The sequence below is a fragment of the Macrotis lagotis genome, chromosome 2, assembly GCF_037893015.1.
Source record: "Macrotis lagotis isolate mMagLag1 chromosome 2, bilby.v1.9.chrom.fasta, whole genome shotgun sequence".
In the NCBI taxonomy this organism is placed as follows: domain Eukaryota; kingdom Metazoa; phylum Chordata; class Mammalia; order Peramelemorphia; family Peramelidae; genus Macrotis; species Macrotis lagotis.
In genome coordinates, this window is record NC_133659.1 from 226855132 (window position 1) to 226871795 (window position 16664).

The window sequence follows — 16664 nt, forward strand, 5'->3', positions numbered from 1 at the left end:
ACAATTTGTTCCAACAATCATGAAGGCAGCTGAAGCAGATCCTATGGAATACTTAGAGCTTGGTCATATTGTTTCTGAATATGCTGGGATAATACCCATCTTGTTTAACTGTGTTGGTGCTAACCTCACTGGTGGTCCCCTTCATATTGCCCATGGATTTCTGGCTGAAATTTTGTATATGTTTAATTATTATTCAGAATGGTATTAGTTTCAGAGTTTTGCTAGAAAAGTTATATGTGAGCTGGGTGGTCTGCCTCTGTTCAGATAGAAATCTTAACTAGAAGTCATTAGGCCAACATTTTATATAACTTGGTTCAATACATGCAAAATTAGATATGTGATCCAAGTATTAACTATCATAACCAATTAAAAATGAGAAGAAAACTAAATTAGGTAACTTTTATAGCTGTGCCTAGGGGTGAATTCAACAAAGCTTTAAAAGTGACTACAAAAGAATAACAGATTGCTTTGATGATATAGAATGCTATTCAAACAAAATCAATGTAAATAGGATAATAAAATAGCAGTCAGTCATTTGGAGGGAAAGATCCTTTCCCCAAATATATCTTTGATAAAAGTTTACAAGAGATATATGCAAGAGGGGGCAACTAGGTGGTGCATAGGTGGTGCACAGGTGGTGCAATGGATAGAGCACTGGCCCTGGAGTCAGGAGGACATGAGTTTAAATGCAGCCTCAAACACTTGTGTGAACTTGGGCAAGTCACTTAAACCCATTGCCTTGCAAAAACCGAGAGAGAGAGAGAGAGAGAGAGAGAGAGAGAGAGAGAGAGAGGAGAAATATAGAACAAAAGTCATTCCCCAATAGTGGAATAGTCAATTCTTAGAAGAAATACAAATTATTAATAAACATACCAAAGAAAGCTCCAAAATATTATTACTACTACTAGATAACATTTATATAGTACTTTAACGCTTACAGAGAACTTTACATGTGTTAGCTTATATTATCTTTACATGTAATATAAGAACTACAAATCAATACTAACTTTTTCCCTTCTCATATGGCAAAATGGTAAATATGATAAAAGATGATAAGAGTCAGTGATGAAAGAATGATGGAAAGATTGTGTGTGGTGCTGTAAACTTTCCTAAGCACTTTGGAAATCAACTTGGAATTATGCAAAGCAAGCGACCAATATGCCCCATATTCTCCAATCAGTAGATTGCACTGCTAAGCACTTAAACCAAGGAAATCAATGACAATAAAGACATATTTCAAAGAATTCTTATATAAATTTATTAAAGTGGATAAAGATCTAGGCTTGGATTCAGGAATCCTTTGATTCAAATCTAGCCTTAAACATAGAGTAACTCTGAGTAAGTCATTTCATTACTGTCTGTCTTAGTTTCTTCAACTATAAAGTGGGAATTAAGGATAATATGAGATAATATTTGTTAAGTACTTTGGAAACCTTGAAGTGCTATATGAATGCTAGCAAATACTATTATAAAAGATTTTTTGGAGTAGCAAAGACCTGGATGCAAGGTAGGTATCACTGATTGAGAAATGGTTAAATAAATTTTAATATATGAATTTATTGGGATATTATCTTTCTTTTTAAGGCAGTTGGAGTTAATTGACATTCCCAGGGTCACACAGTAAGTATCCAAGGTTAAATAAATTTGAACTCAGGTCCTCCTGACTCTAAGACGGGTGCTGTATCCACTATGCCACCTAACTGCTCCTTGGAATATTATTTTGCATAGGAAATAAAGAATCTGATGAAGACAGAGGCATAGGAAGACACATGAACCTAATGTAAAATGAAATAAAGGTAGAAGGGGTATGTTGTTCATCTAAGTCTAGTTCATGCCATCATGGGTTTGTATAATTGTGGCTCTCAGGGACCCATAAATAGAGCCCACATCTTTCCAAGGGAGATTTTGATTCTTGCCAGAAGAGGAGCTTAGGAAGAGGCAATTAGGTTGACCATTCAGCTCTACTCAGAGAGAGATAATTTCATCTGTCCCCCTAAATATTGATAATCCAGAGGAAATTATTTTTTTCTGAGGTGCAACCTACTTTCCTGGTCACTTAAAAAGTAAGGAGTGGGGGCAGCTAGGTAGCACAGTGGATAGAACACTAGCCCTGGAGTCCAGAGCACCTGAGTTCAAATTCAGCCTCAGACACTTAATAATTACCTAGCTGTGTGACCTTGGGCAAATCATTTAACCCCATTGCCTTGCAACCCCCCCCCCAAAAAAAATTAAAGAATGTATGACAAAAAAACAAAAAACTGAAGCTAATACCATTCTGAATAATAATTAAACGTATACAAAATTTCAGCCAGAAGTCCATGGGCAATATGAAGGGGACCACCAGTGAGGTTAGCACCAACAGTTAAACAAGATGAGTAGTATCAAAAAGAGATAAAAAAGAGAATTCTATTTGAAATGCATAGAGAATTTATAAATACTTGAGAAACTAGTTGCTAAGACCTAGGATATGAACCCAACAATAATGATCTAAGTATTTGGAGAAATATTAATTGCTCATGGGAAAGTCAAGACAGTATTATAAAAATGGCAATACTACCTAAATTAGTTTACTTGTTCATTTCCGTACCAGTCAAACTATCAAAGGATTACTTTATAGAGCTAGAAAAAATTAATAAAATTCATTTGAAGATGTAAAGGACAAGAATTTCAAGGAAAATGATGAAAAAAGGTAGAAAGGAAAGGGGTCTAATAGTAACATCTCAAACTATATTGCAAAACAGTAATTACCAAACAGGTTAATTAGTAGATTTAGTAGAATACTGTGATGTAGGTGCTATTATTATCATCTCCATTTTAAAGATGAGGAAACTGAGGCACAGAGATATTAAGTGACTTGCTAGGATCATATAGATAGCAAGTATTTGAGGCAATAGCTTTCTTACTCCAAGTCCTAATCTTGATCCAATGCTAGCTGCCTATTACCCTAAAAGATAAATAGTCAAATGATATTAAAAGACAGTTTTCAGAGCACTGGTCCTGGAGTCAAGAGTACCTGAGTTCAAATCCGGCCTCAGACACTTAAAAGTTGCCTAGCTTGGGCAAGTCATTCACCTCCATTACCTTAAATTACATTAAATTAAATTAAATTAAAAAAATAAAATTTAAAAAAAAGAGTTTTCAGAGGCAAAAATCCAAAATAACAATAGCCATATGAAAAAATGTTCCAAATCAATCAATAAAAAATGCAAATTAAAACACCCGCTTATCAGATTGGCAAAACTGACAAAAAAAGGAATAATCAATGTTACAGAGACCAGGAAAACAGGTACATTAATGCACTTTTGGAAACTGTGAATTGGTCCAGCTATTTTGGAAAGCAATTTGGAACTCAAGTCCCAAAATAACAATTGTTGTATGCCTTTTCATCCAATGATCACAATACTAAATCAGAGATTGAAAAAAGAGGAAAAATACTGGTATGTAAAAAAATATTTGCAGTAGCTCATTTTATATTGACAAAGAACTCAAAACTAGTGGATATCCTTCAATTGAGGAATAATTGAATAAATAATGGAATATGAATATAGTGGAATAACATTGGATTATAAGAAAATATGAAGGGAATAGTTTCTAAGAAGGAAGGCAAGATTCATATGAACTGATGCCAAGTGAAGCAAGCAGCACCAGAAAAATAATTTTTTTATATAATAACATTATAAAGACAGGAAACTTTGAAAAACTTGAGAACTCTGAACCATATAAAAATCAACCACAATTCCAGAGAATCCATGATGAAATAAACTCTGGCAGATAGGTGATGGATTAAGATTATAGATTGAGTCATATAGTTATTGGACATGACCACTATCAGAATTTATTTTGTTTAGCTATATAATTTTGTTAAGGATGTTTTCTTATTTTTTTTTTCCTGCCAGTGTATGTAGGAGAAGAAGGAGAAAGATAATAGAGCGGGGAAAAAAAGATTTTTGTTAAGTGAAAAAAAAAGGAATTAAAAAAAAAAAAGAACAGATGCAGCAAAGAGCTTGGTTCCTTTCTACAAAGTTCTAGTTTTACAAAAGACCCTCACAAATAGTGAACAGTAAATAAATCATTTTATATGAGCTGATAGCAAATAGAAAATAAGAGAAATTATGCAGTTCAGATAAAATATGTCAGACAATACATAAGGTGAATGAGACTTCCCAATGGGAGTTAGATAAAGCAGTTTGAGTGAATCTTTCATCTCACTCAAGGGGAAATTTCCATAATTCTCTAGAGAGACAAGGTGGGCCTCAAGGACATGGTGAGGTGCTATCTCCTCTACATGTCTCTAGATTCCATTGTCTTTTTTCTCTCTATATCCAGATTTCATCCCAAAGAGGGCCTGGAACTACGTGCTTTCTGTCTTGAAACAGGAAACCAGAAGTTCTCTACTCTCCTCAAGATTTCATGCCAACTACACTCCTCATGCAGAATCAAGTATTCATTCTTTCCACCAATAAGGAGATTCTCACAAAAACTGCAACTTGCAAAATTCTTCAGAGTTATGAAACTTGGTTACATGAGCATTAGCCAGAAAGCATAATTTGAAATGGCAGCAACAATGAAAAAAGAAAGGAGATTGACAATGATGATGACAGCAGATTGAAACTGAATATTACAAAATTATAATGATCAAGACGGATTCCCAGGGACAACTAGGTGGCGCAGTGGATAGAGCACTGGCTCTGAAGTCAAGGGGACCTGAGTTCAAATGCAGTCCCAGACACTTAATAATTACCTAGCTGTGTGGCCTTGGGCAAGCCACTTAACCCCATTTGCCTTACCCCCCCTCCCCAAAAAAAGACCGATTCCCAAGAAGAGTTGTAAAAAGGCACCTTCTTGCTTTCTTTGTAGAGATGGAAAACTATGGTATGCAATGATAGACTTTTGGCATATTGATCAATTTTCTGAACTGTTTTTTTAATTGTTATGAAAGATGGCTGGTGCAGACAAGTTAAAATTTGAAATATACATAAGAAAAGATATCAATAAAAATTAATTTTAAACACATATACTAAAATATTGACAGGAGTTCTTTTTGAGGTAGCAAAGAACTGGAAACAAAGTTGGTACCATCATCCAGGAAACAGCTAAGCAAATTGTCACATGTGGCTGTAATGGAATATTACTGTACCAAAGATAAAATATAAATGAAGAGTATATTGGTAAAGTTAAAAAGAGTACTTGGTTTTGTGTAAAAGACATTCGGTTCAAATCCTGCTTCTGATTTTAACTACCTATGTGACCTTGATCAAGTCACTGAGTCTTTATAGATCTCAGTATCCTCTTCTGTAACATTGACTAAATGTCCTTCCAGCCCTTCTGGTTCTAAATCTATGATTCTTTTATTTTTATTCTTAAAGTAAAGATTTTATTTATTTTGAGTTTTATAAATTTTCCCCTAATCTTACTTCCCTCCCTCCACCCCCCACAGAAGGCAATTTGTCAGTCTTTACATTGTTTCCATGGTATACATTGTTCCAAATTGAATGTGATGAGAGAGAAATCATATCCTTAAGGAAGAAACATAAAGTATAAGAGATAGCAGGATCAGACAATAAGATATCAGGGTTTTTTTTTCTAAATTTAAGATAATAGTCCTTGGTCTTTGATCAAACTCCACAGTTGTTTCTCTGGATACAGATGGTATTCTCCATTGCAGAGAGCCCCAAATTGTCCCTGATTGTTACACTGATGGAATGAGCATGTCCATCAAGGTTGATCATTGCCCCCATGTTACTGTTAGAGTGTACAATGTTTTTCTGGTTTTGCTCATCTCACTCAGCATCAGTTCATGCAAATCCCTCCAGGCTTCCCTGAATTCCCATCCCTCCTGGTTTCCTAATAGAACAATAGTGTTCCATGACATACATATACCATAGTTTGATAAATGGATCATGCTAGAATATTCTAAATCTATGATTCTAAGGAGAATTCTGAGGATTGTGTTCAAGCCAGATTTCAGTTTTAGAATTGGAATGAAATAAGATACTGATAGATGATTTAGCAGGTAACAAAAGGTTTAATTAGTCACAACAAATAAAGAATATTCAACAAGAATATAAAAACATTTCATTTTGATGCAGTTGTCCTCCCTCTTTGTTGCCTATACTGGGGTTCTGGTCAAAAGCAAGAAGCAACACCTACCTTCTCCAGAGCTGGCTTTTATAGTTGGGCTACCCAAAAGGTGAGGTTTAGAGTGTTTTCAAGGAAGACTAGAACCTCTGGTGTGAGGTTTGCCAAGCCCTTTTCAGGGATGCTTTTCACCTCTAATGTCCATCTAAGCTACCTCACTCTCACCTGTGGCTCCAAGAAACTATAGCAAGCACAGTAAACCACTTCAGCAGGTAAGCTAAATCAGGCTGTCTCAAACTCATTAATGAGTTGGCAAGCACATGAAGTCTTCCATTGGTGGAATGGGCAGATAAGAACATTTTATACGAATGGCCATGAAGGCAGCTGAAGCAGGTCAGTACCAGAACCTGGTTAGATATTGAAGACAGCCAAGGACATCTACTGCATCTAAAGCCATCACCACCTGTCTTGATTCTGACTTGCTACTGGATCATGATGACTTTGGAAAACTGTGTGAGGCCAACCACTTTGTCTAGTTCTGCCCCATTTAAATCCAATTTACTCAGTAATCAAAAGACACTAATCATACCACTTTACCATTTCTATCTCAAAGTTCTGTGGCAACAAGAAAGGGATGAAGCAAAAGGTGAAGATACATTGGGAGCTATAGTCACAACTCTGTACACAGGCAGTCCATCTCATAGGATTGTTTCCCCTTTGAAAGCAGCAGAGGGATTTGGCAACCTTCTGGGTGTTTTTTTTTATTTTTAGGGGGTTTTTTGCAAGGCAAATGGGGTTAAGTGACTTGCCCAAGGCCACACAGCTAGATAATTATTAAGTGACTGAGGCCAGATTTCAACTCAGGTACTCCTGACTCCAGGGCCAGTGCTCTATCTATTGTGCCACCTAGCCACCCCCCTGGGTGTCCTTTTAAGGATCAAACTGCTCACCTCCTAATGTGAGGAAGGGACTAGAAAAAGTGCTCTAAAAATTGTCTGTTATAGGCAGCTAGGTGGTACAGTGGATAGAGCACTGGCCCTGGAGTCAGGAGGACCTGAGTTCAAATCCTAGCTGTGTCACTTATCCCCATTGTGTGTTTATCCAACCCTGGCTTAATTATCATGGTGTGAGTGTGTGGGGGGATGTAATCCCACTTGGAGAATCCCACCCTGCAGTTGAGACACAAAAAAAACCTACAGAAACTTCAAAGAAAATTCCACTCACCATCCAAACACAAAATGTGCACACATTCATAAACAAAGTGACCTGAAAAACAAATAGTTCTTGGTGCAAGAGAACTCAGCAAATGTCATATGCAAATAGCAGTCCCAAATAAAACAAGGCTGGTAAATGAAGGCCAGCTTACTGAAGTCAAAGTTAGACATATTTTGGGGGGGGTGACCACAGTGAAGGAGAGTGCCGGGATAGGTGTTGTAATCTAAAGTAATCTCCTCAACAAGCTTTAATGCCCACCAAGAAGAGTGAACAACAAGCTCATGACAATGAGATTGCCATTTGCAGGAAAAAGTCCTGCCATCATCACCAGTGCCTATGCTCCCACCATGACAAACCCTGATGAAGTCAAAGAAAAATTTTATGAAAACATGGAGATCCTTATCATCAATGTATCAAAAGAGGGTAAGCTTATAATTCTGTGTGACTTTAAAGGTAGAGTAGGGTCCCTTTTCAGGGCTGCTTTTCACCTCTGGTGTCCATCTGAGCCACCTAACTCTTACCTGTGGCTCCAAGAAACTGTAGCATGCACAGTAAACCACTTCAGCAAGTGAGCTAAACCAGGCTGTCTCAGACTCATTAATGAGTTGGCAAGGGTGTCTACCCCAAGCACATGAAGTCTTCCTTTGGTGGAATGGGTAGATAAGAACACTTTATACCAACGGACATGAAGGCAGCTGAAGCAGGTACTGTGGAGTAGGGTCAGACTACCAGACATGGCAGGGAGTCCTTGGGAGGAATGGAGTTGGAAACAGCAACAGTAATGGTCACCTACTACTAAAAATTAGTGCATCTCATGACCTCATCACAAACACTTCTTTCCATTTACCTAAAAGCAATAAAACTTCCTGGATGTACCCTCTCAGCAAATGTTAGGCTCTAAAAGACTATGCAATTGTAAGAAGAAAAGACAGAAAGTGAGAGTAACAAAGGCAAAGTGTGGTACAAAGTGCTGGACTGATCACAGACTCATCCTCTCCAAGCTAAATATTCCCAGTCAACCAAAGCAGGGGTCTTAACCAAAAATAACTAGAAGAATTAATCTCAAGAGATTAGAGTGTTTCTCTGAGCAGGAACAGTTTGTTGTTAATTGAAGGGAAAATTGAACCAACACAGGTTGGCAACAGTGGAGCAGAAAAAGAGTAGTAGCTTTCAGAGATTTGGTGTACAGTACTGCATTTGCTCATCTGGGTCAGAACACTTGTAAACATCAAGACTGGTTTGATAAATTATGGGGAAATTCAAAAACTGCTAAATGAAAAAAATGAAAACTCCATATGGTTTACCAGGAGGATAGTTCATCCATTTCTAAGAAAGCAACATCTAAGTTTAGAGAGATGCAAGCTTTTGACTCAGTGAGAACTCAGATGAAATTCAGTTTTATGCAGATGCTACACATCAGATGAAATTCAGTTTTATGCAGATGCTAACAATCCTAAGTACTTTTATAATTCCCTGAAGGCTATTTATGGGCTAAAAAACCTATGGTGCATCTCAACTATTCAGTGGTGGGTTGATTAATGATAGGATTTGATACTAGAGAGTATTCCATGGTGTTTTTAACAGGCCTTCATCAATCAATGCAGAATTCATTGACCATTTATCTCAAACTGAAGTCAGTCAGTCCCTAGCTGAAGTTCCAGCTGAAGATTAGGTTTCAAATGTCATTAGGCTCCATTCCAATTGGCAAAGCACTTGTGCTGATTCTATTCCAGCTACAAGGTGGGGCATCCATTGATCATCTAGAAGTTGACTGAAATTTTCCAGGTTATATGGCATGGAGACTATCCCCCAAGAATTCAAGGATGCCTCCATCATCCATCTCTATAAAAATAAAGAGAAGAGACAATCACAGGGATATTTCTCTTTTAGTTATTGCTGGTAAGATTCTTACTAACTGATCCTTCACCCTGAAGATGGTCACCTTCCTGAGAGCCAGTGTGGCTTCAGAAAGGATCAAGGAACAGTGGATATGGTTTTTGCTGCCCAATAACTCTAGGAAAATTGCCAGGAGCTGAACAGAGGTATACAATTTTGCAGATCTGACCAAGGACTTTGATACTGTCAGTTGTGAGGGTTTATGGAAAATTATGTCAAAATTTTGGTGCCTAGAGAAGTTCATCAGTATTGCACAACAATTTCATGATGGCATGCATCTGGTTCTGAATAGTGGACGATGCTCTCAAGATTACCTGGTCACCAATGGAGTGAAATAAGTATGTGTCCTTGCTCCCATGCTTTTTTAACATGATGTTTTCAGTCATTTTATCAAATGCCTTCACTGAGAATGAATACAACATCAAGGTCAGCTACCATACTACAGATAAATTCAACTTGAAAAGGCTACAAGCCAAGACTGTGGTGAAGGGAATATTGGTATATGATCTTTTTGTTGATTGTGTGCTCAATACAGTCACTGAAGCTGAGATACAACAAAGTATTCTCTGCTGCTTGTGCTACTTTTAGCCTAACAATTAACAAGAAAACACAAGTGCTCCATCAGCCAGCACCACACCATCCATATGTGGAACCACTGGTTATAGCAAATGAAGTTTTGAGTACTGTGAACAAGTTCACTTCCTTTGGCAGTGTCTTTTCCATTGATAATGAGGTTGACATATGCATTACCAGAGCTAGCTCATATTTGGGAAGTTCAAAAAGAAAGCATGGAAGAGGCTAACTACCAAACTGAAGGTCTACAGGGCCATTGTGACGACTGATCAATGCTCTATGCCTGTGTAACCTGGATAGTCTACCAGCACCTTGTCAAGAAATTGAATTGCTTTCATTTAAATTGTCTTAGGAAGATTCTGAAGATCACCTGGCAGAGAAAGATACCCAAATTGCTAAGCATTTCAAACACTACTACAGGTAATGCCAGATGAATGCTTGCACTTGCCTCTATTTTATGGAGAGCTCACACAGGGAAACCCTTTCACAGAGTCAGAAGAAACGACACCAGGACACACTGAAGTTCTCTCTTAATAACTTTAGAATTGATTGTACAGTAGGGAAGACACTGGCACAGGACCTCCTGGAATGGCATGCCCTCATCAGAGAGGGTGCTGCACTCTATGAGGAAGGCAGAAATTGAAGCAGCTCAAAGGAATATGACGCCCATAATTTTAGAGTAAGCACCCCAGGTGTTCACATGGACTATTTGTGCCTGACCTATGATAAAGTATTCTGAGCTCATATTGGTCTGATCAGCCACAGTCAGATACACTGTAATTTGTCTCAAAAATAGTAACATCACTTTGGTTTTCTTTGCTAGTGAAGGACAAGAATCAACCAACCAACCAACCAACCAACCAGAAATGTATCTCAGTGGCTTCGCCATACTCTCCTTACTCAAGGATAATTCTAACACCTTTCAAGGCAGGAATTATTAACATTTTTTGTGTCATAGATCTCTTTGGAAGTCTGGGGGATTCTATGAATGCCTCCTCAGAACACATTTTTAAATGTATGCAATATAATGTATAGAATAAAATATATTACAAAAGAAACCAATTATACAATAGGTGTCAAAGTATTTTTTAAACAAGTCCAGGCCCTCCCAGGTTAAGAACCCATGTTTCAAAGTAAAATTAGTGTAACTTACATATTAGATATTATTTATGTCAACATGGGAAATCTTATGTTAATTGATAAGAGTAAAGTATATGGGACCAGGAAAATAATTTATAAAATGATTGCAACAGTAAAGATAAAAATAAACCTAAAAGCAACAAAAAAATTTGACAGTTATAATGATCATATTTAGCTTTGGTTAATGTGTTAGTTATACTGATTTTTTTTCTTTTTTTACAAAAAAATGGTTCACTGGGAAGGGAAGGAATATATTCAATAATGATAATGATATAAAAACAAAATATAAGATTAAACACTTAAATAAATAAACAAAATAAAATTTAATAAAGATTGGAATTTCAGATAAGTGATGAGGCACTCCTGCCCTCTTCTCAGAATAGTGTAATATAATGACATGCTCTCATGTTAGCACAGAGCCTCACACATGCTAGGCACTTAATATTTATTGACTGATATTTGCTTGTCTTAAGCTGAGCCAGAATGTGTGAATAGAGAAAAGGGAAGATATAAGAGAGATTTTATAGCAGTAGAAAGGACATTATCTAGCAACTAATTTGTTTGGATATATGGGATGACAGTGAGGAGTCAAATATGACATTGAATTGATTTCTCTCTTTAAATATTTGTTCTTATTAGTGATGATTCAGTGGGAAAGAGAAAGGCATTTTTTTGGAATGACAATTTTTTTCAAAGGTATAAAAAACTAATATATAAAACAATTCAAGAAAAATTACATAATAAATGATGTAGGATTTATTTAAAATATTAGAAGTTCTAAAAGTAGGGGCAGCTAGATGGTGCAACAGATAGCGCATGGACCCTGGAGTCAGGAGAACCTGAGTTCAAATCTGGCCTTGGGTAAGTCACTTAACCTTCTTGCCTTTCTCAAAAAAAGAAAAGTTCTGAAAGCATACAGAAAAAACTTTAGTAATTCAAAGTGCTCTGTAAAACCCTCTTAAAAAGAAAATACCTTTTACCTGAAAAATGTATATAGTAGATTTAATGAACTGGGTAATTCACTAAATAGTAGACTCAATTTGAGGGTTGTTTTAAAAAAAGCAAAAGGTTTCTTATCTTCTCTCAACCAATATGACCTGGTAGTCCCATACTTGTTACACACACACACACACACACACAAACTATATGGATGTATTGTCTGTGTGTGTATGTGTGTCTCTGTGTACAGCCAAATGGATACTTTTAATAAAATTATCTTTTTTACCAAGTAAGTCTGTTGCCCCAAAACTAAGATGAGTTGACAAACTTACTTGAAACTCTGAAATCATAATTCTTGACAAGAATACTCACTCATACTTTCCCAGAAGTAACTCCCCCTTCCAGGAAAGGAGGATAGTGACAGTTCTACAGAGATGAAGACAGGCTCTCTTCTTCTATGAACGATGTCCTGGTTTTCCATATCAGAAACTAAAGGTTGATACTTTAAACCACTCTCTTTCTAAATACTCTTCAGTCTGGTCTCCAATCTCATCATTCAACTGAAATTATTTTCTCCAAAGTTGCCCAGGATTTAATCTCCAGAAATAATGATCTTTCCCAAATTCTCATTCTTCTCTGTCTTTCTTCAGCAACTTACACAGCTGACCACAATTAGATCTCACTTTCTTTATTCTTTTTGTTTTGTTTTGTTTTCTGTAATGCTTCTTAGATGTCCTTCTTATCAACACATTTTCTAGCTCTGCTAGAATTTCAAGAAGGGGAGGAATAAATTCAATAATGATGGTAATATAAAAACAATATAAGATTAATAAGATTAAACACAAATAGAATAACATGCTATCATGTTATAGTGCCTCACATATAGTAGGCTCTGTCCTGGGCTCTTATTTTTTTTTCTATACTTATCTCAACATCAGATACATCTCTATATATCTCTCTCTCCAAATCTCCATCACTAATTACCTATTCAATATTTAGAACTGGATGGCCTGAAAAAAATATCAAACTAGAAATGTCTAAAACAAAGCATCTCCAAAACCTTCCCAAGAAACCCCTCTGTATTTTCCTGTCACTATCAAGAGCATCACTATCCTCCCAATCACCCAACTTCAGTTCCTCTTTAACCCCTCACTCACTAACTCCATATATCCAATCAAGTTAACTGCTAAATGTTGTCCTTTCTCTTTTCACAGGCACAAACCTAGTTTAGATCCTCCTTTTTTTCTCCCAGGATTATCACAATAGCTTATTAAGCAGACTTCCTGTCCCTTATCTCTCCATTCCAATCTGTCCCCTACATAGCTGCCAAAATTATTTTCCTAAGGCTCAAGTCTGACCATGTCACCCCCTTAATTGTATACATTTTAGTATTCTCTCTTTATATCTATAGGATCAACTGCTTGGTTTAGCATTTAAAACTCTTGCTAGGGGCAGCTAAGTGGTGCAGTGTATAGAGCCCACCCTGGAGTCAGGAGTACTTGAGTTCAAATCTGACCTCAGACACTTAATTACCTAGTTGTGTGGCCTTGGGCAAGACACAGCCCCATTGCCTTGCAAAAACAAACAAACAAAAAACTAAAACAATAAAGCTCTTCATAATCTGTCCCTTCTTAGCTTTTCAATTCTACTAATACATACTACATAAAATAATGTTAATGAGGCAAATGTAAACAAGTTTACACTTGGGATCAAGAAGTAACTCATAATTCCTTGTGCTGGAAGATCTTAGAGTCCCCACAGAACTTCCTTTAGCCCAGGGGTTCTTAACCTTTTTTGTCCCATGGTATCCTGGCAGTCTGAAAATGGATCCATTCTGATCATGTCTATAAAAAACTAAAGGAAATGCTAAATTTCAATTTATAGTTTGTAAAAATAAAGATGTCATTTGTTTCTTATCCAAGTTTATAGAGCTCAAGAAAAATCTATCTTAGGCTAAGAATTCCAATCTAGGATGCTGCTTAGGACCATCTACCTCCTTGGGTTCACTTTGGGCACTTGTCTATGTTGAAGCTGATTCACTCTGCTGCCTGTCTCTGGCATCCAAAAGACGCTCTACTCAAAGCTAAATCTATTGTTTCCAATTGGTCTAGTCTCTCAGATTCCATTGTCAAGGAGATAAAGAGGTAGGAGAGGTAGGAGAAGGGTAAATACCTTAGGCTGCCCTTAGATCTGGGATCTTTTAGATCCTAGGGTTTCTGCCAAGGTTTCATTTGGATATTTATAATATCATCACTTACCTGGTATATTTGGTCAGACATTTAATTTTCACCCCCTAAAAAAGTTCCTAGATTTATTGAATTTCCGTTCCCACCTGCAGCTGCCAAGGCAGTGACCTTATACAACTTGTGGGTCTCATCTTCCCCACCCCTATTCCAGATAGAATGGCTATCTCCAGGCTCAGCTTGGTTTATCATAGGCCAAAGATGCATGATTTATTCTTTTTTTTTTTTTAGTTTTTGCAAGGCAATGGGGTTAAGTTGCTTGCCCAAGGCCACACAGCTAGGTAATTATTAAGTATCTGAGGCTGGATTTGAACTCAGGTACTCCTGACTCCAAGGCCAGTGTTCAATCCACTGTGCCACCTAGCCGCCCCCTAGTCTTTCTTTTTTTAAAAAAGATTTTATTTAGAGTTTTACAATTTTCCCCCAATCTTACTTGCCCCCCCACAGAAGGCAATTTGCCAGTCTCTTTACATTGTTTCCATGGTCTACACTGATCTAAATTGAATGTGATGAGAGAGAAATCATATCCTTAAGGAAGAAACAAAGTATAAAAGATAACAAGATCAGACAATAAGATATCGGGGTTTGTTTTTTTTCTAAATCAAAGGTAATAGTCCTTGGTCTTTGTTCAAACTCCACAATTCTTTCTCTGGGTACAGATGGTATTCTCCATTGCAGACAGCCCCAAATTGTCCCTGACTGTTGCACTGATGGAATGAGCAAGTCCATTGGGGTTGATCATCACTCCCATGTTGCTGTTAGGGTATACACCGTTTTTTCTGGTTCTGTTCATCTCACTCAGCATCAGTTCATGCAAATCCTTCCAGGCTTCCCTGACTTCTCATCCCTCCTGGTTTCTAATAGAACAATGGTGTTTCATGACATACATATACCACAGTTTGCTAAGCCATTCCCCAATTGAAGGACATTTACTTGATTTCCAATTCTTTTGCCAACACAAACAGGGCTGCTTTGAATATTTTTGTACAGGTGATGTTTTTACCCTTTTTCATCATCTCTTTGGGGTATAGACCCAATAGTGGTATTGCTGGATCAAAGGGTATGCACATTTTTGTTGCCCTTTGGGCAACTTAGTCTTTCCATTAGGGCAGGTATAATCTATTCAATAAACTCCAGTGGCTCCCTATTGTCTACAAGATTAAACCTAAAAATCCTCTTTGGTGTTTAAAGCCCCTGTAACCGGGGCCCTTCCCTACTTTCCCTGTTGGCTTACACCTTACTCCCTTCCGTGTATTCTCTTTTCTGTTCGTCCAGGCAGCTCCAGTGGCGCTTTTTTGCCACCAGTTTCCCCCAGCCTCCTTAGGACGCATGCCTTCCATCTGAGGGTCTCTCCCGTCCGTCCTGCCGTTGGCACCCACACTGGTCGTTTGCCCGGTCTTCCCCATTCAACTGGAGGCTCCTTGAGGACAGGGGCTCTTCTTGTCCTTATTGCATCTTCCGCCACAGGAACTGGCAGACCCACACACAGGTGAAATGAGCTTTCGTGTTCATTTTTTTTCTCTTGTGTAGAAGCGGGGAGCCGAGGGAAGCCCCCCTATCTCTGCACCCCCGGGGCAAGTGGGTGGGTGGCTCATTCCGGTTGGGGAAGGATGTCTGCGGTCCCGCCGGCCCCGCCGCGGGTCAGTCCGCTGGGCACGCTGGGCGCCCGGAGCTGCCCCTCAGGGCGAGCTGGGGGCGCGTGGGGGGCGGGGAAGCCCCGGGCAGGCCCGAGGCCGCGCGGGGCAGCGCGGCGGGAGTCGCGGGGCTGCTGGGAGCGGCCGGCAGCCTGCACTGGCCGCGAGCCACCGGGAGGAGGAGCAGAGCTGTGCGCGCGCCGGGAGCCGGGCTGGGCGCAGCCCCGCAGCACGTCCGTAGCAGGCGCTGGGCACACACAGCCCCGCCGCCCGCGCCTCCGCGCTCCGCGCTGCGCTGCCCGGGGAGTCGCTGCACCGACTCTGCCCCTCTCCCTCCCCGCGCCGCTCGGAGCAACAAAGAAGGGAGAAACTTTGTCCGGCGGGGCCGGCCAGGTGAGGAGGAGCAGCAGCAGCAGCAGCAGCAGCAGCAGGGTGTGCGCCGGGATCCTCCATTCCGCGTCCTTTCTTCGCCCGCCCGGCCCCGGCCCCCCGGCCCCCGAAGCTCGCGTGGACGGGCCTCGCGGCCGAGCCCCCGCCCCCATCCCTCGCCGCCGGAGGAGGACGCCGCGCCCCGGGAGGAGGCTGCGGCTGCAGCGCTCCGGGCAGCTCCCGCGCCCAGGCCGCCGCCCCCCGCCCCCCGCCCCTGCCCGGGCCCGCCAGACATGACCGCCGCTGCGAGGGGGCTGCTGCTGCCCCTGTGCCTGCTGCTGCTCTGGAGGCTGGACCGCTTCGGCCACGCCTGCAGCTGCTCCCCGGTGCACCCGCAACAGGCGTTTTGCAATGCAGATGTAGGTAAGCGACGGCGGCGGCCCGGCGGCCCTGCCACCTCCCTTCCCCCCTCCCCCCGCGGGCCCTCGGAGGCCGCCCTGGCCCCCCGCTCCGAGCAGGTCTGCGGGGTGGGGGCGGGGAGGAGCCTCCCGCGGCGCCCAAAGAAGAACCACTTGTT

General features: G+C 39.9%; 1 protein-coding gene across 1 annotated transcript in view; it reads left to right on the forward strand.

Annotated features, from left to right (window-relative positions):
- Positions 1-15942: 15942 nt before the first annotated feature.
- The window catches only part of TIMP2 (TIMP metallopeptidase inhibitor 2), an 84591-nt gene continuing 83869 nt past the window's right edge, over positions 15943-16664 (forward strand). Inside the window, exon 1 of the mRNA XM_074225026.1 lies at positions 15943-16510. Coding sequence (XP_074081127.1) covers positions 16381-16510 — 130 coding nt within the window. The 5' untranslated portion in view covers positions 15943-16380. The remainder of the gene's footprint in view (positions 16511-16664) is intronic.